The sequence below is a fragment of the Pollicipes pollicipes genome, unplaced genomic scaffold (assembly GCF_011947565.3).
Source record: "Pollicipes pollicipes isolate AB1234 unplaced genomic scaffold, Ppol_2.1 Scaffold_6052;HRSCAF=7182_pilon_pilon_pilon, whole genome shotgun sequence".
NCBI lineage: Eukaryota > Metazoa > Arthropoda > Thecostraca > Pollicipedomorpha > Pollicipedidae > Pollicipes > Pollicipes pollicipes.
The window spans coordinates 866,758-890,909 of NW_023596805.1; the positions used below are offsets into that span (position 1 = coordinate 866,758).

At 65.7% G+C, this 24,152-nt stretch overlaps 1 protein-coding gene across 1 annotated transcript in view; it reads left to right on the top strand.

Annotated features, from left to right (window-relative positions):
- Positions 1–23,378, top strand: part of LOC119104628 (atherin) — a 34,471-nt gene extending 11,093 nt beyond the window's left edge. The window contains exons 2-7 of the mRNA XM_037228344.1: positions 15,205–15,376; positions 18,599–18,660; positions 18,973–18,987; positions 20,525–20,648; positions 21,732–21,915; positions 22,341–23,378. Of these exons, the coding sequence (XP_037084239.1) occupies positions 15,297–15,376; positions 18,599–18,660; positions 18,973–18,987; positions 20,525–20,648; positions 21,732–21,915; positions 22,341–22,514 (639 nt within the window). The 5' untranslated portion in view covers positions 15,205–15,296 and the 3' untranslated portion in view covers positions 22,515–23,378. The remainder of the gene's footprint in view (positions 1–15,204; positions 15,377–18,598; positions 18,661–18,972; positions 18,988–20,524; positions 20,649–21,731; positions 21,916–22,340) is intronic.
- The last annotated feature ends 774 nt before the right edge of the window (positions 23,379–24,152 follow it).

Here is a 24,152-nt window from a genome sequence, read left to right on the forward strand (position 1 = left end):
CGATCCGGGCGGCGGAGGTGCCGATCGGACGCGCCGGGCAGGAATGCGGCCCGCGCCCGGCCCGCTGCAACACTGCACTGTTGACGACGCATTCCGAGCGGCGCCGGCGGCGTGCGGCTCGGCGAGCGCGCCGCCGCGGCCGCGACCGGGCCGCCACCGGCGCGGCCAACGAGGCGCCATGTGGCCGCCGCTGTTGTGGCGCCCGCTGGATGGCGGCGTGGGTCAAGCGGTCGTTGGGGTACGACGATGCAGATGCTTTCGCTGACAGATCTTTGTTGTCACAGGTGATGCATGCTTCCAGTGCTCTAGTCCCCGACGGAGCATTTTGGGGGAAGATAATGAGGTTTATCATCAGCGAGATTACCATTTATTCATCAGGCAACTAGGCAACATAAACATAGCACGTGCAAGCCAACTCCAACTCCTTATGGCAAGACGGGACTTGAGCCTGAATTAAAGCTATCACTTTTCTCAAGCATTCATGCCCCGTCGCCGCGTCAAATGCACGGCATCGCTGACTTGGTTAGCAATATCAAGGCCCCGATGTCATGCACGGACGGCGTGGCGCTGCGGCAGCGGCCCGCACAGTCGAGCGATTTGGCAGCGATTTGGCAGCTCTTCCCAGCTCTTCTCAGCGGTTACCGACCGGGGGCCAGACGTTCGACGCTAGAGAAAGCGTGGAAAGATGTGGAGTTGGGAAGAGGGAAAAGCGCGAGGAGGCGTGGACACGGTGTTGAAGGGGGAGATGAGTTCTAGGATGAGTTCTAGGGGAATAGATGATCAGATGAGTGATGAGTTCGTAGCATGTGGGAGGAGTAGGTCCTAGGAGAAGACCGCGTTCTTAAGAAGGAAAGGGATGGTGCCGTAGGACTGGGAAAAAGTTTGAGAGTGGAAGGGAAAGAAGAAGAACCATAGAGGGAGTAATGTTACATGAAAGAAGGCACGACATTGTGATGGACTGGTGAAGGATCAATCCACAGAACGGAGCGCAAACGGACGGGACGGAACGGAACGGAACGGAACGGAACGGAACGGCACGGCACGGCACGGCACGGCACGGCACGGCACGGCACGGCACGGCACGGCACGGCACGGGACGAGGAGATTCAAGGCGAGGAGAGACGAGACGAGGCGGGGAGATTCAAGGCGAGATGAGAGGAGGCGAGGCCGGGCTGGCCGGAGAGAGGCCGCCGATTGTGACGCGCCGCCGCCGCTAATCCGGCGGCGACGCGCCGGCGCACGGAAAAACGCGCCGAAAATGTCACAAAACGGCGGCGAAATCATGACGGATGGCGGCGCGACGGCCGCCCGGTCGCGCGGGGCCATTGTCGCCGCGCTTGGCCGAGGTCAGCGGAGAGTACTGGACAGAGGGGGGGGGGGGGGGAGGGGGGACTGGAGGATGGCGCGGAGGGCCTGCGCCGCTCTGTCGAACGGGACGGTATGCATGTACCTTATAGGTGCACTATGACTTTGTGTACTGGGTGATAAGTATTGGTTAGTGGGCAACGTTAGACGCAAGCATGTTATGTAATGCACTTTTTTCCTTAGCCTGCATTCGTGGGAACTAGGTCTGACCTTTGACTTTCGTGTCAGAAATGGCCTCTCCGTAAGGAGTGGATGACGTGCACACATGGCATGACGTCTTGGGGAAGCAAGTTTCTAACATCGTGCCCATCATTTGAAAATCAAGCCTGTGGAGAGAGGCATTTCGCTTGCTGGCTGCGGTCGTTCTTCGTTGCGCCTTCTGCCGGGCCCGCCAGTGATCTTAACTCCGAATCCGAATCCGAATCTGAATCCGAATTCGAATTGGCGCGGACCGAATTCGGTGCCGTCGCCCCCGAGCTGACGGGGTCGGCGTGAGCGGGCGGTGGTGCCGCCGCAGCCCGTCAGAAGAATGCGGCCCGCGGCCGGTGCCGGCCACAGACCGCGCTCGCCGGCCACCGGTTCCCAGTACTGGGCGGTGGAGGGGCGGCGCCGAAAGTCGGCGTCGGTCGGCGGTGGGCGGTGGGTGCCGGCTGACGGCTGACGGCTGACGGCGGCGTCGTGCGCCGGGGTCGAGCGGACGCGCCCGGCGGCCCTCCGCTCGGCGCGGGCTACGCTCCTGTTCGGCGGGCGCAGTCGCCGCGGTAGCGCCGCGCCCGCGTCCCGGCGCGGAGCCGGCCGCGGCTCCGCTCTCGGCCCTCGCCCACGCCTGCCAGCGGCCCTCTCGGGGCGCGCCGGCCTGCTCTTCTCAAAGGCAAACACGCCGAGCCGGGGAACGGCGCGTATGACGTCACGGGCTGCTACGTCGGGGCGGCGTTGGCCGAGGAGAGAAGGGTCGCGGCAGAGCGGCGGTTACTTGTTCCTGTCGGCCCACTGATGGATAGGTGCTGGTGCTCGTGTCAAGACGGCTGCTTGGGTAGGATGCGGTCCGAATGGTGAGCTGTGTTTGTGTTTGGAGCGGGGCCTCGGTTTTTGCCGCGGTGGCTCTCCTCGTGCTGAGAGGGTCGCGCCGCGCCGACTTCGACTCGCCGCCGGAACGGAACGGAAGCTCCGGAACGGAACGGAAGCCGGGCAGACTCGCGTCACGCCAGCGCGACTGAGCCCTCACGCCGCCGTGACCGTGGCGTGTCCCTGACGTCGCGGTGTCGCCGACCGCCCGGCGACACGGCAGTGGCGTGTGGGCGTTTGGACACAGGTCGTAGCGGCGCGCCGTGGGCGTGCGATGAGGGTCGGTGGCGGCCTGAGAAAACACACCGACGCGCGCGGTGCTGAGCCAACGCCTCTGGCCCGGGCAGATGGCGTCACGGCGCCCGCTGAGAGCGGTGCGGTGCGGTGAGGTCTCTTCTGCGGTACAGGTGTCGGCTGAAGGACGAAGACACTTGAAAACGTTCCATGTTGGCTAGTGTTCCTTTTGTCATCGATGCTGCGTTCGTCCTGGTCGTCCTGCTCCGAGCCTTGTTACCGTCTCGCTCTTGCCGGCGAGCCTGTGAAGTAGCTGAGATAGTTGACTGCGCCACTGTTCTGGAGCGATCTCGTAAAGCGTGGCGGGCCGCTGTGTCAGTGGATTTCATCCAGGCAGACCCGGTCGGAGCCCCAGCTGGCCGGCCCCGCGCCTCGGCGTGGCCCTCCGGGACGCCGCGGGCCGGCTGCGCCTGTTTGTGCCGGCGCGCGGCGCGTGGTCGTGTTGACACGACCCGGCGACCGCGGCTGGCCCACCTGCGGGCCCGGCCTGTCCACCGTCCACGTGCCATATGCCCCGCTCGGACCACACGGGCCGGCCGGGTCAGCCAGCCGCACGGGCGACCGCCGCCCGCGCCGCGCGGCAGTCTCGCCCTTACGGCCGGCCGGCTGGCGGCCAAGGGGGTCGGCGAGGCGGCCGCGGCCGGCCGCGTTATGCAAATGATAGTGATTAGCGGCGCGCAGCTATGAAAGTCAACACGGTCCACGCGCAAGACGCGTCCAGGTGGCCGTGTCTCGTGCGCCGGCGAGCGCTCCGCCGGCCGGTGACGGATTGAGGAAGGACGCGCCCGGTCGGCAAGGTCGGCTGCCGAGGGGAGCGGGCGCTTCCGTGTTCGTCCCGTTTGCCCTCGTGTGGAGCACCGGGGTGATAGAGGAGCCGGGGCGCAGTTGATTGGCGACACGGGGTCTTGTGGTGCCTCTGTCTTGTCGCGGACAGACGCCGTTGTTTGCGGTGATCTACCGCAATGTTTTTTAAGCTTGAGTTGCTGTGATTCTCGACTTGGGGATGACGTTTGACTCGGGCCCGTCCTGTCGGAGGTGGCAGGCGGCCGGGGCGAGATCACGCCGCACTCTTATGCACGGTCACGCTGCACTCTGGCGTCATAGGCCGCGGCGCGTTTGCGCCTGTTTGTCGCTGCCACTCCGTACGGGCCGCAGTGTTATGGCGGCGTACCACAGGGGTCACCAATCGCCGCGGTGCTAATTGTTATTTCGGCGCCGGCATTGTACTGGCGCGCACGTGCCGTCGCCGGGCTGTATTATTTCAGGCAACCGCCCGGTGGGGGGGGGGGGGCAGAGGGGGCGCCTCGTGCGTCCCGCCCGCCCCGAAACGAGGTCACATGACGCGGTGGGCGGCCGATCTGCGCGGCATTTCCGCCGCCGCTGCAGACGGGCGGCCGCCCCGTTAAGACTATATTATCCTTCCCCGTCCCTGGAGAGAGCGCATGCCATTTGGCCAATGGACTGCCGGCGATGGTCGCTAATCGGAATCCTTTGGTGTCGCCGCTCGGGGCCCACCTGCGCCGGTCGCGCACTATTTGCGTGTGATTGGCGCGCCGCGGCGGGCGGCGCGCTTTGTGCGCCACAATAGGTGGGCGGCGCGGCGGCGGTCACGGCGCGGCTGCTGTTTGTGCGGCGGGGAGCAGGTCGCCGCGGTGGGCGGAGGTGCGACGAGCTAAAGGGGAACTGGTCGTGGGTGTGTTGGGAATGACGTTGAGGCGAAACCAGGGCTGGGGACTGGGGACTGCGAGACACCTGCCGCCGTGAGATAGATGTCAGTTGTTAAGTGGATTGCTCGCTGCATCTGCCTGGCTGGAACGTGATACGTTGCCGTTATATGTGAAGCACTTTCCACATGAGCGTGGCATGACCATTTGCAGGCGACGCGTCGTATAACTCAAAACCACCACCAGACCTCGAGCTCTTATAATATCGTGTTGTGCTTTGATGAACTTAACGATCGTTGTTAGAACATGGTACAGGTGTTGCCACCGGCGCTCAGTCCCGTGCTTTGATGAACTTAACGATCGTTGTTAAAACATGGTACAGGTGTTGCCACCGGCGCTCAGTCCCGTACCCGTCGGCTACGCTCCTGCCGGACGCCATGCGTCCCGCCCGTCCGCCGTGCGTGCGCCCGCTCGGCAGGGGTTTGGCGTGCGTGAGGCGGCCGCGCGCCGCCGTCGCACCGCTCGTAAACGCGCGCCGCGCAGTCGGAAAACGGCGGGCGGCGCCCGGCTGAATGGCGCGACGTGTCGCCCGACGCTTTCGACCCTGCGGGGGGAGGGCTGACCGGAGCCGGGTGAAGGTCAGGCGCCAGCTGAGTCACCGCAGCCTGGCGTGACCCCGCGCGGGCCGCCGCGCCGCGCCCGGGACGGATGCAGGGCCCAAATGTCTCGCCGGGGTCAGGTGTCACGTCGGGCGCGCTTCGCGGTGGATTTGATGTCGGGGAGTGGTCCGGTGAGGTCTTGCCGCGCGCCGCGCCGCGCCCCGGCCGCTGGAAGGGGCCAGCGTTCGACGCGGCCGGCGCTCGTGACCCGTGACGGCATGGGGCGTGACCCGGCGGCGGACGCGGTGTCCGGTCGGCTCCGGGTCGTGCGGAGATCCTGTTTGTGTGCTCGGCGATCGCCCCTGGCGCGGCGGCGGCGGCGGCGGCAGCGCCAGCGGCAGCAGCAGCGCCAGCGCCAGCGCCAGCGGCGGCGACGCGGTGGAGGAGCAGAGACGACGCGCGTCGGCGGCGCGGCCGTGCTGCGGCGAGCCGGCGGTGGCCGGCGGTGGCTGCCCGGGCCGGGCCGGCCCGACCACCGACAGCTGGTGCAGCGTGACAGCTGGCGAGGCCGGCGGGCCGGCCGTACCCGCACTGGCCCAGATCGGCGGCCGGCTGGCGGGCAGACCGCGTCGCGTGGCCGGCATCGATTCGGGCGCGGCCGACTGGCGCGAGGTGTGCGCCGCGCGTGCTGCGTGTTGGCGAGGCGCTCCAGCGGGGGCGCAGCCGCTACCGCCGGCTGGCGCGAGGGCGCGGACGGGATGGCCCGTCGCTGGGGCCGGGGTGTTTGTGGGTGGGTGGGCGGGGCTTTCTTTCTCGGCGCTGCTGTGCGTGGCGACGGCCTGTCGATGGGTGGTGCCGCCACCGCCGCCGCCGGCGCGCGGTCCGTGTCTGGGGGTGTTACCCGCTGTCGTGGTCGACCGCCCACGTCCGGCCGGTCACGCACGGTGGCCCTCCCGCCCTCTCTGCCGGCCTCCCGCGCTCTGCCCGCCTCTGTCTGCCCGCCGGTATAACGGCCCGACGGGCGGTTCCACCTGAACGGCGCGGTAAACACGACAATCTCCGCCGCGGAGGAGCCGCCGGCACGACGGCGCGTGCCAACTCGTGGCAGAGGGCACTTCCTTTGTGAAGAGCTGTTGAAGGGGTCGTGTTGAGCCATTGTAGCCGGCTTATGTGGCCTTTCCAATGAATATCAGCCTGGGCATTGGCACTTGCAGGTTTTACTGTTGTGCTTATTGTTACGCCACTCGTTTCAGGAGCCGTGCAATGCGCCGCTCTGTTTGCCCATGTCGTTAAAACGTGATCATTAGCAGACACTCGGCAAAGAGACCCTGCCATCATTGCGTAGCGGCACGTTTATAAACTCGGCGCCGTTTTTGCTGCCCGTTTTTGCCCGGCCCCTGGTTAAGCGGCTAATGGATGCCGGGCGGCGGGCCGTTCGCGCCAAACGTCGGCAGAGAATGGCGGGAGATGCGCGCTGATCGCGTGGGAACTGTCCGTCGAGACGAGCCGCTCGGCCGGCGGCCGGTGGGTTTATCGCGCCATCGCTGCGCCGTCGACTAATTAATTCGCCGCACGGGCGCCGCGGCCGCCGCGGCCGCCATGTGCGATGCCGTTCCATGCCGGGCGCTTCCATGTCGGGCAGTACTGAGGCGCTGCAGGGCGCTTCTCGGGATCTCGGGACGGGGCGCCGGCGGCGTCGGAGAGGCGCCGGCCGCGGACGGCGGCGCGGCACGCTCGCCGCCGCGCGCGGACCGTGCGCCGCGCACGTATCGCGACGCGGCGTCGTGTGGCGCGGCGGCGGCAGGCGGCGCGGGCTGCTGTTGTCAGGGGCACGAGCGCTCCGTCGAGTATCAGGCGATATCGATGCGCGGAATTATGAACGGCTTGGCAACGGGTCGACTGCCGCGCGGCTTTATTACGATGTTTACTTGCCGCCGCGAGGTAATGAACGATCATTAGGTAGATGGCTGTCTAGTTAGCGAAGGGTTGCGCCGATTTTTGGGTCTAGTCCGGTGGAAAGGGCGTTTTTTGCTCTGATCTGGCTTCCATGGTTCCTGGCCGAGGCGTAATTAGCCAGTCGCACTTCGACGTGCGCCAACCCTACCGGCGCTGGCAGGCGGCGGCGGATTATTGATAATTCGGGTAATGAGCGGGCTGCGTTTGACGTGACCTCGTCCGTCACCCCGGCCAGTGGCCAGCCGCCGGCGGCGCGCGCGCGCGCAGACGGTCACGTGACCGCCCCGGGCGCCGGTCGCGTGCCACCGCCGCCGCCGCCGCCGCCGCCGCTGCACCTGGTGACGGTCGTGGCGGCGCCGCGGCTCCGCTGCTGGCGGCCGCGCAGCTGGCGCTGGCAGCTGAGTGCCGGCCGCGCGCGCGCGCGCGCTCTCGCCGCGGCTGCCCGTGCACCTGCCCGCCGGCGGGCTAAATTGCCCATGCCTATTGATTCCTGATGATAATTGGGGCGAGCGCGCCCTAACGAAGCGGCCGGCGGCGCGGGGGTGGCGCGCTGCCGCCCTGCTGTGGGGTCCCGCGTGGGCCGGTGCACTTCATATCCCATGCGGATGTAGCGCAATGCGGTGTAAAACGGTAACACATGCAGCGCGCCCGTTCTGTACAGTGCAGAGTGGTGGAGGTCAGAACCGGTGCGGTGATCTGTTCCGTGGGAGTCGTTAGCCTGAGGTCATCATGCCGAACGACTTCATCGGGCGGTGTGAGGCCGAAGTGAAGCGTGACGCGGTCGCTGCTCCCTGCATGCGGCGAGGCGCCGTCGGCGGCGCCGCGCCGATGGGCGCTGCGGCTGACGCCGTCGGCTCGCCCCCGTGGGAACTGGCCCGCGAGGGGGCTGCAGAGTGCACGTTGCAGGGATTCCGACAAACGCCGGAGAGGGCGGTCGTCGGCGGAGCGGCCGCATTCTGCCGCCGAATAGCTGGCATGCCAGCTGCCGATTTGCGGACCGCTGACGGCCCGGTGAGGTGGTCGCGCATTTTATCACGCGCGGCGGCGGCGGCTGTGATGCGCGCTCGCGGCGCGCCGGCGGACGCGTCTGACGCGGCAGCCACCGCGCGACTGAGTACCGGCGGCGCGCTCACGGCTCGCAGCGCGGCGCCGCCGGTCGGGCGAGCTGGGGGCGCCAGCTGGACAGACTGGCTGTGGCGTATCGGCGCGGCGGAGGTGCCCCTTGACCCCGGGGTCACGGCCGGCCGCCGGCTGCAGCGGCGGCCTGCACCGGCCGCCGCCGCCGCCGCCGCCGTCCGGTGGCCGTTGGCCTGGACGGGTTGAGCGAGCCGCGGCCACCGGCCGTCGGTCGACGGGGACGTGAAAGCGTGGCAGTCGTAATCGGGAAGAGGAGCGTGGCCGGTGCGGCGGTCCCCGCGAGGCCACCCGTGTCGGCGGGGCTGCACGCTCCCGGCGGCGTGCGCCGGCGCCGCCTCCAGGGCTGCAGCAGACGGCGGGCACCGATCGGAGCGCTGCCCCGGTGTTTGGGGGCTGGACAGATCGAATTGCGCGGAAGTGGTGCGCTAGATAACGGGCACGCCGTCTGCGGGTCTCGGATTGCGGCGGATGAGCGCATGTCGTAGGGCGCGGCATGTAGCGTCTCGAATAATTTGACATCCACACATCAGTTGAGCGTTAACATCCGTATTAGTTGAGAAACGCCCATTGGGATCGTTCGCCAGGGCTGCTGGTGGTCGGACACTCAGTGGAGCTGTAGCGCAGGTGACGGTGCTTCGCGAAATCTGAACGTAGATAGTTCAAGGTTGTTCCCGGCTGGACGCCCAACCACGACGGGAGCTGTTTAAATCTGCAGCGGCGAGCTGCGACTTGGAGCTGATTGCTGGTGGCATTCACGATTTCGCTTGCAACATCGTGCATCGTTGTGTCACCATCACGCCGTCGTAGTGCATGCAACATGCCTATGCAACATGCCCAAGTCGGTGGTCGGAACCAGAAGATCCGGGCGAAATAAGTTGTAGATGGTTATAAGCACTTGTACAAGTCGCTATCTTTCGTCTTTGCGTGGTGGTGGGATTCAGCAAGCGCTCTGCAAATGACCCCTAGAACTCGATGCGAAGAATGATAAACGCAAGCTTCACAGCCTGACGGAGCGCGCCCGCCGATTCGAATAACAGCGTGTCGCCGGGATTGGACCGGCGGACCGGCGGACCAGCAGTGGATTGTTAGCCGGCGAAAATCCAGACCAGTCGCGCCCAATCAGCCTCCCGCCCCAGCGCTTATAGCCGCCTCCCGTCCCAGCGCTTATAAATGAGTCGGCCGGCGGTCGAACGTTGTTTGAGCTTACCGCAGCTCGGGCGGGGTTTACAAACTGAGCCGCTGGAGCCGCTGGCACCGTCGCCGGCGGCGCCAAGTTCACGCAGGCTTGTCTGGGATCGCCGGTGGTGTTGTCTGGGATCGCCGGCTTCTCAGCCCGCCCGCAACAGACAGCCGGCGGCGGATGCCGGACTAGCGCGACTGTGCGGCAAGTGACGGTCGTAATGTGACGGCGACGGTCGTAGTGTGACAAGTGACGGTCGTGGTGTGATAGGTGACCGTGTTAGTGTGACAGGTATAGGTTACAGTGTGACGGGTGAAGCTGTCTGGCGGTGACAGTGACGACGGCTGCGGCTGGGGCTTACTACACGTAGTGGCCGGGACTCTTCAGCTCACGCCGCGAGCCCGGGCAGCTCGCGGCGCGTTGACGCCGCCGCCGGCGTGTGCGGCGGGATGACGCGCGCCTGGCTGACCAGCGGTGAAGGTGACCAGTACCTGTGCCAGGGGGAGTACCTGTCAGGTACCAAGAGGAGGACCTGTTAACCAGGAGTATCTGCTCGGTGTGCAGGCGTTAAGCTCGGCCACACGACGCCAGTGGGTTTCTCCTGATGCCCTTGCACTTTGATCAATCAGAGGGGCTTCAATAGTGCACCAACAAGTCGGTAAAAAACAATACGGGTGTCCTGCGTCAAAGCCTAAGCCGGCTTAATCTACTCTGATACTGTAGCACTTCTGCTTACTTTAATCCACGTTTTCCAGTCAGAAAGGATATACTGCGCCTGATCGCTCCACAAAAAGTTTCCCCACCATCCAGTATCACCAGAGTCGGCCAAGGATTTGGGACTTCTCATCGGGCTGAAACTGACGCGGCACCTCGCAAGCGGTCGCTGATGAAGACCGCCGGCTTCGGGCTGGCCACGGTCATCAGAAACCGCGATCAGTCAATCGGATCAGATCAGCGATCCCTCAGCGCTGGTGGCAAGACGGCGCGACGGGTGCGGCCGGGTGCTATCTCTTGCTGTCGCTGTCGCCGGCCGTCAGCGGAGGCACACAGCTCACGACACTCCAGCGCGTCCAGCCCCGGATCGATCGGTGACTGCCTCTGTGGGCAGCGGGCGGCCGCCGTCGGCGACGGAGGCTGGCGAGCCCCAGACGGCATCTCGTGACCCCCTGGCCACCGCCGGCGGGCACGGGCGCACTCTGCGGCGGCGGCGGCGGCGGCGGCGGCGGTGGCGGCGCACCTGCCGACACTAATGGCGCGTGACGGCGTCCGGCCGCCGGCCGGCCGACGATCGGCGGCGGCGTTTTTGCAAACCGAGCGGCCCGCCACCTGTTGGTGGGGGGCTGAACTGCTCCCGGGAGGACATGTCTCGACGTGAGGGTTCTCCTGGTGGGGGAAGGGGGGGGGGGACGAAAGGCGGGCATCGCGGCCTGAGACACCGCGTAGACGTGCTTGGGCAGGCTTGGAAGGGGAGGGGCGGGACGGACTAGCGTGGCTCTGAGCTGTCAAAATGTGGCAGCATGCAACGCGATTTCCTGTCCGTTTCGCGGTAAGAAACGCATCGAGAACAGCACTGCCGCTGCTCCTCCTCTTCACTTTGTGGATGCTGATAAAGCTGCCGGTCAGGTCCGCTTTCGAACTGGCCGTCTTCATTTGGCGGTGCACGCGAAACGAGAGAAAGGTCCGTATTAGAAGCACCGAGCCGATCTTGCGTACATCTGATTATGCCCTCTCTCGAGCTTGCAATGTCGTCACCGCCGGCGCCGGCGGGTATCTGCGGGCCGCAGGTTACTGCGGCCCGCGGGGAGTTCACGCAGTAAGACACTGCCAGGCATTTGACTCGTGCATACTCCTGTATTTTATGTGCGCACGTTCGGAAAATATAGCTGGTAATACAGCCGGTAATCAAACCTCAGAAGCTCGGCTGGGACGGCGGTGGACTGTGCCGATTTCGTAACTTGACGTCGATCAAAGACAGCGCCGCGGAATCGGCGGCGGCGAGCGCACGCGGCCCGCATAAGAGCACCAGGTCACGGCCCGGGGTAGCCCCGTCATTACGCGGCGCGTCCCGCCCGCCGCCGAGCCTCGTCCGTCGAACTCGCCCCAAACAGCACAGGGCTCACGACCGATCCCGGGCGGACACCGCGGCGCGCCCGGCCAGGCGGCGCGACGGACACTCCAGGGGCGTCCCCCGCGTGGGCCGCCATCGCCGAGCGTCCCCTGGCAACGCGGGGCGGGCCGATAACGAGCTGATCGCGACTCCCGGCGTCTAATTGCCCTATTTTCCATTGTCGAATGCCTGGCGTGAAGTCGAGTGGGCTTCCTTCCGACCAGCGCCGTCCCTCGCGCCGGCCGGTCGCCCAGCGGGCGGCTAGGGGCGGCCACACCTGCCGCCGGCGCGCGCCGGCGAAACCCGATCGCTGGAAGTAACGCGGCAAATCGGCGCGGCCGGGTGCGCCGCCACTAATTGGAAGGCGCCGGCTCGGCCGACCCGCGGGTCGGGGCAGGTCACGAGCGCGTGCGGCACGTGCGGCGCCCAGCCGCCGGGGTCAGGGAGCGGTGCAGTCTGGAGAGGAGGCGCCGCGGGCTTGCGAGGCTTTGGTCGTGGTGCTGTGCGTGTGCCTAAATGAGCGTTTCTTCGAGGTCCAGTGAATGAGCGCACGTATGTTTCATTTGGTGTCCTAGTTGCTACTCGAAACATGGTGCTCCCAGCACCTGTTTTCAGACGTCATGAATTGTAGTGGAGCCATTTATTTCAGCAGTGATATGGGGTGAAAAATTGGGATTTGTTCCCCGCCGCGTGCCCTTCGTTCGGGCGCCCCGTGTGAAAGGCGCTGTCGGGGAGTGTGGGAACGGACAGAAAGGGCACGCGAGCGGGAGAGGCACCGGTTCAGGTTCTCGCCTGTCGTGACGCGCACGACCCTGCCATTTCGTTGAGGAAGGGTGCTTAGTGACGGGCTCGTGCGCTGCCGCGGAGGGACCGAACGTACCCTTTGTTCCCTGGCCTTGATGGCCAGGTTTAGGTGGTGCCCACTGTACCAGGGCCGGGCCTGTTCCGTTTTCTGTAGTGTTCCATGCTTTTTCCCGAGTATTTATTTGATCTCTGATCACCTGACGTGCCTTCGTCATCGGCGATCGCCTGATCCGCTGGAGAACAGAGGAGCCGCTCGATCCGCTGGGGGACAGAGGAGCCGCTCGATCGGCTGGGGAACAGAGGAGCCGCTCGATCCGCTGGGGAACAGAGGAGTCGCTCGATCGGCTGGGGAACAGAGGAGCCGCTCGATCCGCTGGGGAACAGAGGAGCTGCCATCCCGTCGCCACCATCGCCGCGCCCCTCAGGACCGCGTCGCGCCGGCACTATCGCGCTGCAGGAGCGTGGCCCGGCGTCTAGACGATGTTTAACCCGATCGGCGCCGGCGCCGGCCGGTTTGTTCCGTGGAAACGCCGAGGCAACGGCCGCGGCGGCGCTCAGTGTTTGTCCGCCCTGGTCACGTGGTGTGCGGACGGGCCGGGCCGCAAGGTCACGTGTCACACGGTGCGCCGCGGCAGCTTCCGGCCGCCCCCGCCCAACTTCCGGCGGCAGCGGCTCGTCACGGGCGCCCTCCGCCGGCCGCGTCGCACCGTGGCCCCGGGGGAATCGGCCAGCCACCACGTTGCGACCCTGGGAACAACCTCGGGCTGGCCGGGTGGCGCCTCGCCCCGGCGACTGGGTGACGTTGCGGGCGCTGGCCGCCGCGGTGTGGGGCGCCCCCAGGTCGGGGTCGTCGCGCTCGTCCCCTCCGCGCCGCCATCGCCGCCCCCGCTGACCGTCACAGCGGTTGAGTCGCACGCTTTGTGAGAGTCGAGGCATGCCGGCGGGGTTCGTCATCGGCGAGGTCCGTGTCTGGTCGCTGGTCGATGCGGCGGATGCATTGTTCGGGCGCGGCGCCGACTCCGTGTGCCCGGTCACGTCCGAGCTGACGCAGCCGCCCCGCCCCGCCCCGTCCCACCAGAGCGCCATCACCTGCCCCGTCTGAGTCAGGCGGGGGCTCCACCGTGGGCCAAAGACTGGACAGCTGGACGTCCAGGGTTTTGAGTCGCCTTGCCACGCAACGCGCTGGATTGCTGCTCTGTGTCAATGACATCGCGGCTCCAAGGGACGTGGAGTGGGGAGTGGGGCAGGCCCTCCCCCAACTTTGCGGGGTCCTGGAGCGAAGTCCGTCCGCCGTGGGCTGACGTCGCCGCCCCGCCCGGACTCGGCGCCGGCGCAGTCCGCTTTAAAGGGCCGGCTGCGCAGGAAGCGGGGCTAACTGTGCGCCGCGGCAACCGGACGTGCCGTCTGGCGCGGCCGCGGGGCCCTCCTCAGGCCGCGCTGTTTGGCCGACGCAGCGCACAGGATGTTGTGCCCATTAGCGGTGACCCGGCGCGCCGCCAGCCTGTCGCTAGCTGTCGCGGCGCTGACCTGTGACGCGCCGTCACCCCCTCGTCGCTATGCGCGGCGCGCGCGGCGTCCTCCTGGTCAGGGGCCACTGGCGCAATATCCGGCGCGCGCCGCCTCGCTGGCCGCGCCGCCCAAGGCTGCCGGCCGGAAGGAACCGGATCTCTGCGCCGGCGAAGGTGCCCCGGGATGGGTGCACGCGCGCGCGCGCGCGCCCCGCACGGGTCGGGGTCCTCCGCGGTGGGGCGTGGCGCGCCCGGAGGAAGTGGACGCGGCGGCGCGGCGCGACGGAAGCTGGCGCGGCAGAGCGGGCGTGGCGGTGGAAGGAAGCGGCCGCCGGCTCGGAAGCCGTGGCGGCCTCCGCCGCGCCCCGTCGGAAACCCCGGTCACGCCGGCCGCCGCCGCTGATGATGAATGAACAATGTCGATTTGTGAATGGGGCGGGCGGAATGCGCCCGCCACGAGCGGCCCCGGTCGGCTGCGGTGTCGCCGCTGAATGGGGTGTCGCCGCTGAATGACGCCAATGCAGGCGTGTCCGATCCCGCGTGGAATGCGGCCGCGCTGCCGGGCGGCGGCGCGCGCCGGCCTGCGACAGCCGGCGCGCGGGAAAACGGCTTGCGGCGGGAATACCGGCCGTGCATGCGGACGCGTGCCGCCCCACACGATCCGTCGCGGTCGGCGCCTTTTTTGCGACCGGCCGCGGTGTGCGTGGCAGGGTTTCCGCGCGCGAGAAGCGGGAAAGTGCGAGGTAGTCACCCGGTGACGCGGACTTTTTCGGCGGTTAGTCTGGCTTTCCTGGTTTGGTGGCGAAGGGGTTGCGCGGTACCGGGGTATGTTAGCTGACTCATGTGAGAAACACGTTTGGAAAGATGCCGTAGACATTGTTCACGCGATCTGGAGATTGTCGCTCCTGATGCTGGCTGGTCATGATTATATATATATATATATATATATATATATATATATATATATATATATATATATATATATATAACATGCATGTGTGTATGGGTGTGGGTGGGTGTGCACATGGTTTAAATTCTGTAACCTGCAAAAACGTGCATCATTGCACGCCATCCTTTGGCGTCCTTCGGCATCCATCACCGCGATACTACGAGCCTGTTCGCCGTCCGCTGGCGTTGCTCGTTGTGCTAACACTGACCTCAGTCAGCTGCATGGGCCTACCGAAGCCGACCGGCCCGGCTAGCTGAGCCAACGCCTCTCGTTCTCCGCGCCCCAACTTCAAATGTCCACCATCTGTGTCTTGACTGCATCTGCATCTGCATCTCCACCATCTGCATCTGTGTCTTGACCTGACGATGCCTCCTCCTGTTCTCACGACCCGAAAAGCACATTGTCCTCGCGACCCGGAGACACGTGTGTCTTATCCTCACGACCCGAAAACATCTGTGTCTCGACCCGGCCGCCTTGGCCCGCTCCAGCGGCGTCCCTCGCGCCCGATCCCCGCCCGGCGGCCGGAGCTCGTGTTCGCCGCCGGCTGACGCGGCTCGTTTTGCTCTCCGTTCGCAGAGTGTTGTTCGTCGCGAGCCAATCCGCGGCCGCGCAGCCCGTCGCCGTCGACGCGGCGGCCGTACACATTCCAGACGCAGCCTTGCCCGGCCATGTACCAGGAGCACTACTGCCTGAACGGCGCCACCTGCTTCAAGGTCAACATCGGCCACAGCCCGCTCTACAACTGCGAGTGAGTGCTGACGGTCCCTTGCTAGGGGGATACTAAGGGGCGGAGTCGCTCATTGAAGGCGCCCTCTTGTGTACCAAGGCTGCGTGAACATGATTTTGGACCCCCGCGAAGGTAAGTGAAGCGGAAGAAATGGCGTCGTGCCCCAGCCCCCCCCCCCCCCCCCCACGCATGTGATGAAGTCTGCGTCGTCGTATGATGTCGTTTCATGCTGTTTTTACGTCGCATCTGTTATTTGTTTACATCCGTGCAATGACTGCTTCGGGCGCGGGGTGGGTTGCGCTGCATGCGAGTGTTCATGTGGTGTGCTGACGACGCCTGTGCCGGCCGCGTCCTGCGGTGGTCGACCCTGTCCTTGTAGACCACCGTAAATGAGAGCCGACCCGACCGCGCTGCATCGGGTTTTTGCATCAAATTACCCGCGCGGAACTCCTAGAAAGTCCCCGTTGCCGGAGATACTGCATTGTTCTGTAGGGCTGCATGCGCCGATCTCTGTATCTCAGCACGCTATGCGGTGATCATGGGAAGTGCTCGCTTTTTGCGAGAGCACGGTGAACGCGGTCGTGACAAGCGCGAGAGCCCAAATCGGGGCATGTGGCCGGCAGCGCTCGGCGCCGCGCGGAATCCGAACGGCGGCGAACGGCGGCGAGATAATCGGGGTCCGAATGCGGCGCAGAGGAATGAGGAGACCGCGGGGACCGCGGCGCTCCCGACGAGGAGACCGCGGCGCTCCCGTTAGGCGACTGGCAGCGCGCAGGCCGCATGCATTGTGTGCCGACACTGGCCATTCTGGATCGCCGTGGTGGGGTCGTCGACACGCGGCAGGTCATCGCGCGCACGGAGGCGGCGAATTAATGGGGGCCGGCGGAACGCCCCTCCCCCCGCCTCCCTGCCGCCGCCGCGTGCCGAAATGTGACATCAGCCCCGTGTTGCTGCATTGAAAGGCGCGGGATAAGTCCTCGCGCCACCGTGCTGTGCCGGGAAGCTCGCCGTCACTGCTGTGCAGTGCGGTGCAGTCATTAATGACGCGGGGCCGCGGCGAGCGTGCGTGTGCGTGCGTGTGGACGTGCATGTGGGCTCGCAGTGCGCGCGCGTCAACCGTCGCGCCGCCGCCGCCGCGTCGCCGGGTGGACGCCGGCGGGACCGGAATTCGGCCAGTGCACGAGAGGCACGCGGCTTTCCGGCGGCCGGCCGCCGGTCACGGCCTGGATTGGCGCTGCCGAACCGGGACAGTCGGCCGGCCTGGCGGTCACCGCCGCTCGTGTCACGTGACACGGGTCAGGCTGACACGGGTCAGGCTGACTTGGGTCAGGCTGACACGGGCTAGGCGGAGGACGAGGGGCGCTCCATCGAGCGCGGGCTAGAGCGCCGCGCTCGGAGCTGGGCTCGCCGGCGGAGGATGAGGGGCGCTCCATCGAGCGCGGGCTAGAGCGCCGCGCTCGGAGCTGGGCTCGACGGTGGAGGACGAGGCGCTCCGTGGAGCCCTGGCCGGTCCGGTCGCTGCCGGCGGCCGGCCGAGCCGAGCTCGACGGTGCGGTGACAGCCGTCAGCGCGTGGCGCCGCCGCGTCCGCAGCTCACCACCGTACGGCTTCCGCGCCAAGACGCGTGCGATGACGACCGTGGTGAACCGATGAACCGCACAACGCCGGCGCGATTTTTGGCGCTGGCGCGATTTTGTCTAAGTGGTTTCGTGTTTGATGAGGCAGGATCAGACGTTATTGTTTGGCAGTAAGCGGTTCGTGCGCTGATGTAGGTCCCGACCGCCGTCGAAATTCGCCATCCAGTGTGCCTTGAATGGCGGGCAACATGGATGGACGCTCCTAGTCTTTGAAGAGTCGGGTCCCTCTCAAATGTGGAGTTTCTTGGGGTCCACTGGTGTCGCGTAGACAGAATCCAGTTCAAATCGTCGTGCGCCCGAGCGATTTTCAAAACGTGACGTGGCTGGCCGCCGGCGCGCTCCTCCAGCGGCATTTTTTCAGGGTGTGTCCTGCCGGTCCGGACCGTCCCGCCGGCGTCCGCCTCTGAAGTCCTCGCGCCATTGAATTCCCCGATCCTCAGCGCGAGAGCGGCGCGCCAAAAAATGCGCGCGCCGCGTGTGGCCGCTAATCCGCGCCCCAGTGTTTCCCTCACGCCCCGCGCCGTGGCGCTGCCGATGCCGGCGTTTTTGTGGCGGTGCCGATTTATGCGCGACCCTGGCCGCCGGGGAGGGGTCACAGTCGCCTGACCCGGCGTGGGTCGACGGGGTGGGGAGGGGGCCACGCCCAGTAGCACGGGCGAATGACGGCGATGTCTTGAGACGGAGGTGTTCGTCGACACAAACCAAAAACAACGCCATCTGTGGGACATGACCACCGCGACGGCAGTCGACCCAGCGTCCATGCATTACGAGTTGGCGCGAGTCTGATCGAGCCTCCGCACTCGCGCAAGCTCTCGAAAGCCTGCTGGGTGTCGCCGGGCATCCACCGCGGAGCCCCCCCTCCCCCCCCCCCCCTTTGGTGGCCCCGGCTCCGCGCGACGGGCCGGGCCAGGGCCCCGCGCGCCGGACCGGGGCCGCGCCGTCAGATTCCGACGCCGTCCGAGTGTCAATAAAAGCCCGATCGGCCCGGTCGCACAATGCGCCGCGCCGAAGGGATTAGCGGCGCACCGTGGGAAGGGCCGCCGCCTATCGCGCCGCGATCGCCGCCGAGGCCCGCCCGCCGGATCGGACGCGCTCGCTGGCGCTGGCGGCGGCAGCAGCGAGGGCGGCTGCGGCGGCGCGCTGCGGGTGGGCTGGTAGGGGCTGGTTGTGGGTGGCTGTGGTTGTGTGGTACGAGGTGCGTGCGGTGGTGGCTAGTTTTGGTTGCGCGACTGGTGCGGTGGCGGGGTGGAAAGTGACTGGTTGTGGCTGTGTGGTCGATTTCGGTGTTTCGCGGGTGTGGCTGTACGGTTGAGTGTGGCGTTGGTTGCAGCTTTTCCTTGCATTGCGCCCTGGCGCTATTGAGCCAGTCATTTGCCGTGCATTTGCGTTTGTGTCAACCGGTGCTCCAGGAGCAGTGGCGGCTGCTGTGTGAAGAGTCCTCGTGTGCAAGCGTTCCTCGTGTGCGCGCGTGACGTGGCGCGCTCAGTCCTCACGTCGTGGTCCGTCGCCGCCGAGGACGCCGCGTGACGACGCGCCGCTCCGGGGAGCGAGAGCGCGGGAGCGCGTCTCTCCCGAGAGCTAAACGGTGTGCTCCCGCGTGTTGCAGGTGTGCAGACGGCTTTATGGGACAGCGGTGCGAATTCAAGGACCTGGACGGCTCCTACTCCCGTGAGTATGGGGAGGCGACCTCGGATGATATGTCCGGTTGCTGGCCACTGCGGGAGCCAGTCGGCCAGTGTCGGGGAGTTGGGGGAGTCTCGGTGGGGCGCTCCCATTGCGATGAAGTCATGTGACGCACACAGTTGGCGGTTGGTGTGGTACGCGTGTCTAGTGCGCTAACGGCGGTCCTTGTTGCTGGGCGACCTGTCGTCGGGGTGTGTTTCTTTGCGTTCCGTTCCGCGCCGTTCCGTTCTGTTTCGTCGACGTTCCGCGGAACTGCCGTTCCGCCGTCGTTCACGTCGCGTTCCGGTGCCGTTCCAGATCTGCGTCGGCCAGGTATGCCCTCGAGTCGCCGTTCGCTGCAGGCGCGCGCGTCCTTGACCTCTGCTGACCTCGTCCTCGCCCCGCCCGACCTCGCGGCGACCTCCGCCGACCTCGTCGCCCCGGCGACTGACCCCGAGAGGACCTCTGCCCGGCCGGGGGCGGTCTCCGGTCGCGCGGCGGTGGCGACCCCGGCGACCTCTGTGACCTCTCCTGACCCGCCTCCGTCCGTCCGCCACCTGTCCTCGGCTCCGCCTTGCGCGCGCGGCTCAGGTAGATGGCGCGACCGTCTCACTCACACTCACTGAGACAGGAGCGCCGGCGTCGGCACGGGGCAGGGCGGGCGCTTGGGATGGGCGACAGGGGCGCGGCGAGGGCAGGCGATGGACGACGGTCGCCCGTCTGGCGACCAGCTCATATGCCCGTTGGCTTCCGATGCTGAGTCTTTCGACTCGTGCGCTCTGATGCTAGTGGTAGATGTCGGCGCGCCGCAAAACCTCACTTACCATCATCATCTTCATCGACTTCACGATGATGACTCACCCGCCTTCAGGCTTTACGGGTGGAAGTTCAGTTCAGTTCAGTCCAGTTCAGCTCAGCATCGCTAGTCGCTTATTGCCGTAAACCATCGCCTGCCCCTGCTGCCCGTCTGGCGTGTGTTTGTGCGCGGGTGTGTGGTGCCGTGCTTCATGTGGTGCGGTCCGTCCGCTGCCCAGGCCGTGGGTGCTCACGCCTTGTCACCCCGCCTGGTCACGCTTCACCCCTCACGCCCGTCGGCGCGGCGGGCGCCGGCCGTGCTCACGCCCGCCGCCCACCGCCGGCAGCCGGGCACCGCCTCACTGCTGACACCTAGCGGTAGACCGGCAAACCACGGGGCGCTGCGGACGCGGGCCGGCCCGCCGCCTCGGAGCCGCGACTCTGGCGAGAGCGCGCGCGCCGGCCTCGCGTCTGCAGCGCCTCGTGACGCGTCTCTCTCACGAGCTGCTTCACTGACGCAGCGTCCGCGGACCGCGTAACCGCGTGTGTCACTAAACCAGCTCGTGCCCGACGGCGTGCGCTCGCCGCCGTGTCGCCAACGGCCGCCCGAACGTGAAGCGTCGCCGCGCGACGGCCGCTGAACTGTCTGGGCGGCCGCGCGCCGGCGTGTGACCGATGCTCGCCACGCGCCCGGCCGGCCCCGTGTGACGGTCAGCTGGGCGGCCGGCGGCTTGACGACGAGGCGGATAGTGCTCTCCCCCCCCCCCCCTTCCCCCTCCCCGACGTTGGCTTGTCTGTCCGTCTGCCGCCAGCGGTGTCTCGCGCTCTTTCGCGCTGGTTTGCCGTTTTGCTGTGGTGTTTCCTGTGGTCCCACTGTCTTCCCGCCCTTCGATCCTGTGGTCCCGCTTGAAAGTATTCTATCTGTTCGCTGTTGCGCCTTTTCGCTGTTCGACGCCCGCGTCCTCTCGTGCTCATTCTCGTCGCCTTCTGCCTCCCCTTTCTCTCCCCCTGGTGCCGCCTCTGTGCCGACTGACGCCGCCTCTGTGCCAACTGACGCCGCCGCTACCGTCGCCAGGCTCGCGGGACGCCATCCTGGAGACGGCCAGCATTGCGGGTGGCGCCGGCGTGGCCCTGCTCGTCTGCGTGCTGCTCACCGGGCTGCTCTACGTGTGGAGCAAGCGGCGCAGGAAATCCCAGGCGTGAGTGCCGCCTCGCCGCGTTCGGCCACGGGCAGTCCCGTTCGGCCGCGTTCAGTCCCGTTCGGCCGCGTTCGGACGCGTTCGGCCGCGTTCAGTCCCGTTCGGCCGGGTTCGGCCGCGTTCAGTCCCGTTCGGCCGCGTTCGGCCGCGTTCAGTCCCGTTCGGCCGCGTTCGGCCGCGTTCAGTCCCGTTCTGTCGCGTTTCGGCCACGTTCAGTCCCGTTCGGCCGCGTACGGTCCCGTTCGGCCGCGTTTGGCCGCGTTCAGTCCCGTTCCGTCGCGTTCCGCCGCGTTTCTGCCGCGTTCGGCCGTGTTCGGCCGTGTTCGGCTGCAGCTGGCAAGCTCCGTCGGCGGGGCTCAGGGCGGGTTTGAGTCCGCGGGTGCTGGTGCGGGCTTCAGCTGGCGGGGTGGGTTCGGATCGGCCTCTTGTCCGGTTTGGGTTAGGTTGAAGTGTGGATTGGACCTGGTGCGGATGGGCGGGCTGGACTGGCTTCGGCTGGGTTCGGCTGTTGCGGTGATTTTGGTGCGGGATTTTTTCGTTCTGCTTCGTTCAGCCGGGTTGGATTGGAATGTTCGTGGTTTCTTTGCGAAAAACGGCGCTTCTGAATGGCGTCGAGGAGAAGTCGAGCGCGAATGAATCACGTACGGCAGTGATACGCCACTGGGCACATGTAGCATACGGGGAAAGAGACGGTTGGTGCCACCTATATGTGGTGGGTGCGCCAGTAGCGACATCTAGAATCAGGCTTCTTCTCGCATAGCTGTCATTGTCTCGTGGCAGTTTGCCAGTGGTTTGCTTCCGAAAGGGGAGGGGCCTTCTTTCCATGCTCAGGGCGGTTACTAGTAATAATTATAAACATACTCTGGTGTGGGACACTAACGCATAAAACGTTGCATTTCCTCCACTGCCAGTATCCGTGCACAGTATTGCTCCACTCATCGCTCATGGCATTGTTCTCATGGGTCGTGTTCGCCAGCTGCGCGGGCTGGTCGACCCATGCCCGGTACCCGCCTCCCCCCCCCCCCCCTCTTGACCTTCCTTGACCGATGACACCCTGCTGACATCGCTCTCCGCTGCTGCCAGCTCCGCCAGTCAGCTGGCGCCCCGGTTCAGCCTGCGGCAAGCCTCGCACGTGGTGCAGATCGACCGTGGCGCCGCGCCGCCGGCTAATCAGCAGCCGACCGCCGGTGACGTCATCGAGCTGCAACCCGCCGATAGGTGGGCGCCGTCGGCCGCCCCGCCTTCGCCACCAGAGGAGCAGCGAACGGTGAGAAGTGCTCCGAACATAGGCGCAAGGAATATCGCGTTATGTGGGGGGGAGGGCTATGGACGACTTGACTCTACATACTCTACCACCCTACTTCACGCCATCCGTACATTTAGGATGCTGTAGCACTGAGCCTATGGCGGTGTATGGAGAGGAGCGTCTGAGAGTGCGTGTGAGATGTCCCGATCCTGGACACCTTTCCCTCTCCTCAGCTCTCACCCTGTTACTGAGTGACGAAAATCCTGGATCAGATCAACAAGAGATATATTGTTGCATGGCATTTGAAGCTGCAAACCCACTAGCGTGTTAAGTTGTCGCTGTGCCTGCCGCGAGATCGCCAGTGAAAACTCTTGCCGTATTTGAGATTCGAACCGGGTCCTGTGCTGTGACGCTGACTAACGCCGCTGCCGCCGCTGTGCCCGCAGACAACCCCGGTGCCGGCGGCAGGCTCGTCACCCGGCCCCGGGCCGCCGGCCGAGCCGCAGAGCCAGCCCTGCGAGCCGCCTCCCCAGCCGCGGTCGCCATGGCAACGGCCGCCAGCCGGCCGCCAGTGTGAGCTAGTCGGTGAACAATCAGTGGAAGGACGCCCCGTGTCATAATTATTATACAAGGTGTTGATGGATTCAAGTTTACGTTTTTGTAAATACGACGTGTATAAACGTGTACGTGTATGGAGTGACTATTTATTGCTGGAGGGCGGCTGCGGCTGGCCGTTGCGTTCTGGCGGGCGGCGGCCGTGCGCGCACGGCGTGGCTCGTGCGCGCAGCGACTTTTTAGCATTTTCTCTTCGAGTGTGATCTCGGCGCCGGACGTAGCGCCGCTCTGGCGGGGTTTTAGCGCAACGATAGTTCTGTTATCGGCCGCGCGATGGCGCGGGGACTGCACGGCCGCGGCGCCCGTCGACTCTGTCTCCATTTTCGATTTTAGTTCCGTCTGCAGTTGGATTGACGTTGGCGTGTTGCTCTGTTCTGTTTTGTTGGTGCAATCTTGTCCAAACGCCCGCTAACTTGGCCCTGGTGGCTTCTGTTGACGTTTTAACGGTGACTTCGTCCCGCCCCTCCAACCCCCCGCGCGACCCAAGCCAGGGGGCTAGAGAGCCATGCTGACATGCTCGGTGGCCTCGGGTGCCTCCTGGTCTGGTCACCAGGTGAATTATCGCCGGCCCCGGCCTCGTGCGCGTGCGCGGAGCTCGCTCCTTTTATCCCAGCGTGTGATTGGAGCGACGGTTCCGCGACTGGCCACTGATTGGCGCAGCGGTTCTGACGCGGCTGCTGATTGGCCCGCGCCTCGGAGGCTGTGTCCCTATTGGCCGAGCCGTGTTCCTCGCTGTTGTCTCAGACACTCCTCGCGTTGTTTGTATAGGTTGAGTGGTCGTGTCGGATAAAGTTCCTGGTATCAGAATTAGCATATGATATAGCACTCACAGAGATTAAATGTGTATATAAATAAACGACTTTGCAATGTATGCTTTTTGTTGACGTGGTGGGAACGACGAAACTGATCGGAGCGAGCCACTCGAATGCACGCCTCCTTGTCTCGCGCGTTCGCCTGCACATACCGAGGACGGGATACGTCAAGGACGAGGACACCGAATAATACAAAGATAATTACACTCATTCCTTTTCAATCAAAATGAAGTGCCCTTACACCATTTTTTATGAATGACGGACAGGGGAGCAGCTTGTCCGCCGGACGCACACCGAGGACTGAGGACACTGAGGACGCACACCGAGGACGGAGGACACTGAGGACGCACACCGAGGACGGAGGACACTGAGGACGCACACCGAGGACAGAGGGCACTGAGGACACAACGAAAACGGAGGACACCGATGACTGACGACGCCGAAGACGGAGGACACTGGTGACGCACTGCAAGGACGGAGGACACTGAGGACGCACTGCAGCGACGGAGGACACAGGATGCGCTGCGAGACCCTTGGCACACGTCACCCGCCAGGGGCATCCCGCGGGGTCGCGCCAGGGTCTCGCGTGAGAGGACGGTGGATCAGCAGCCCGCCGGTTGTAGGTTAGGCACGCCTGAAACCGGTGGCGAAAGACGGCTGAGGTGACGCTGGAGATGACCTGGGTCTGGTCAGCGGGGTGTATCAGGAGTGTTGTCACGCAGTGCCGTAGATCTATGTTCTGAGCGGTGTGGTGAAAGGTAATCCATCGATGGAGCCTTAAGGAGAAGACTTGGTTCAGTGCTATAAGACCATTGTAGCCGGCGCGTCCTA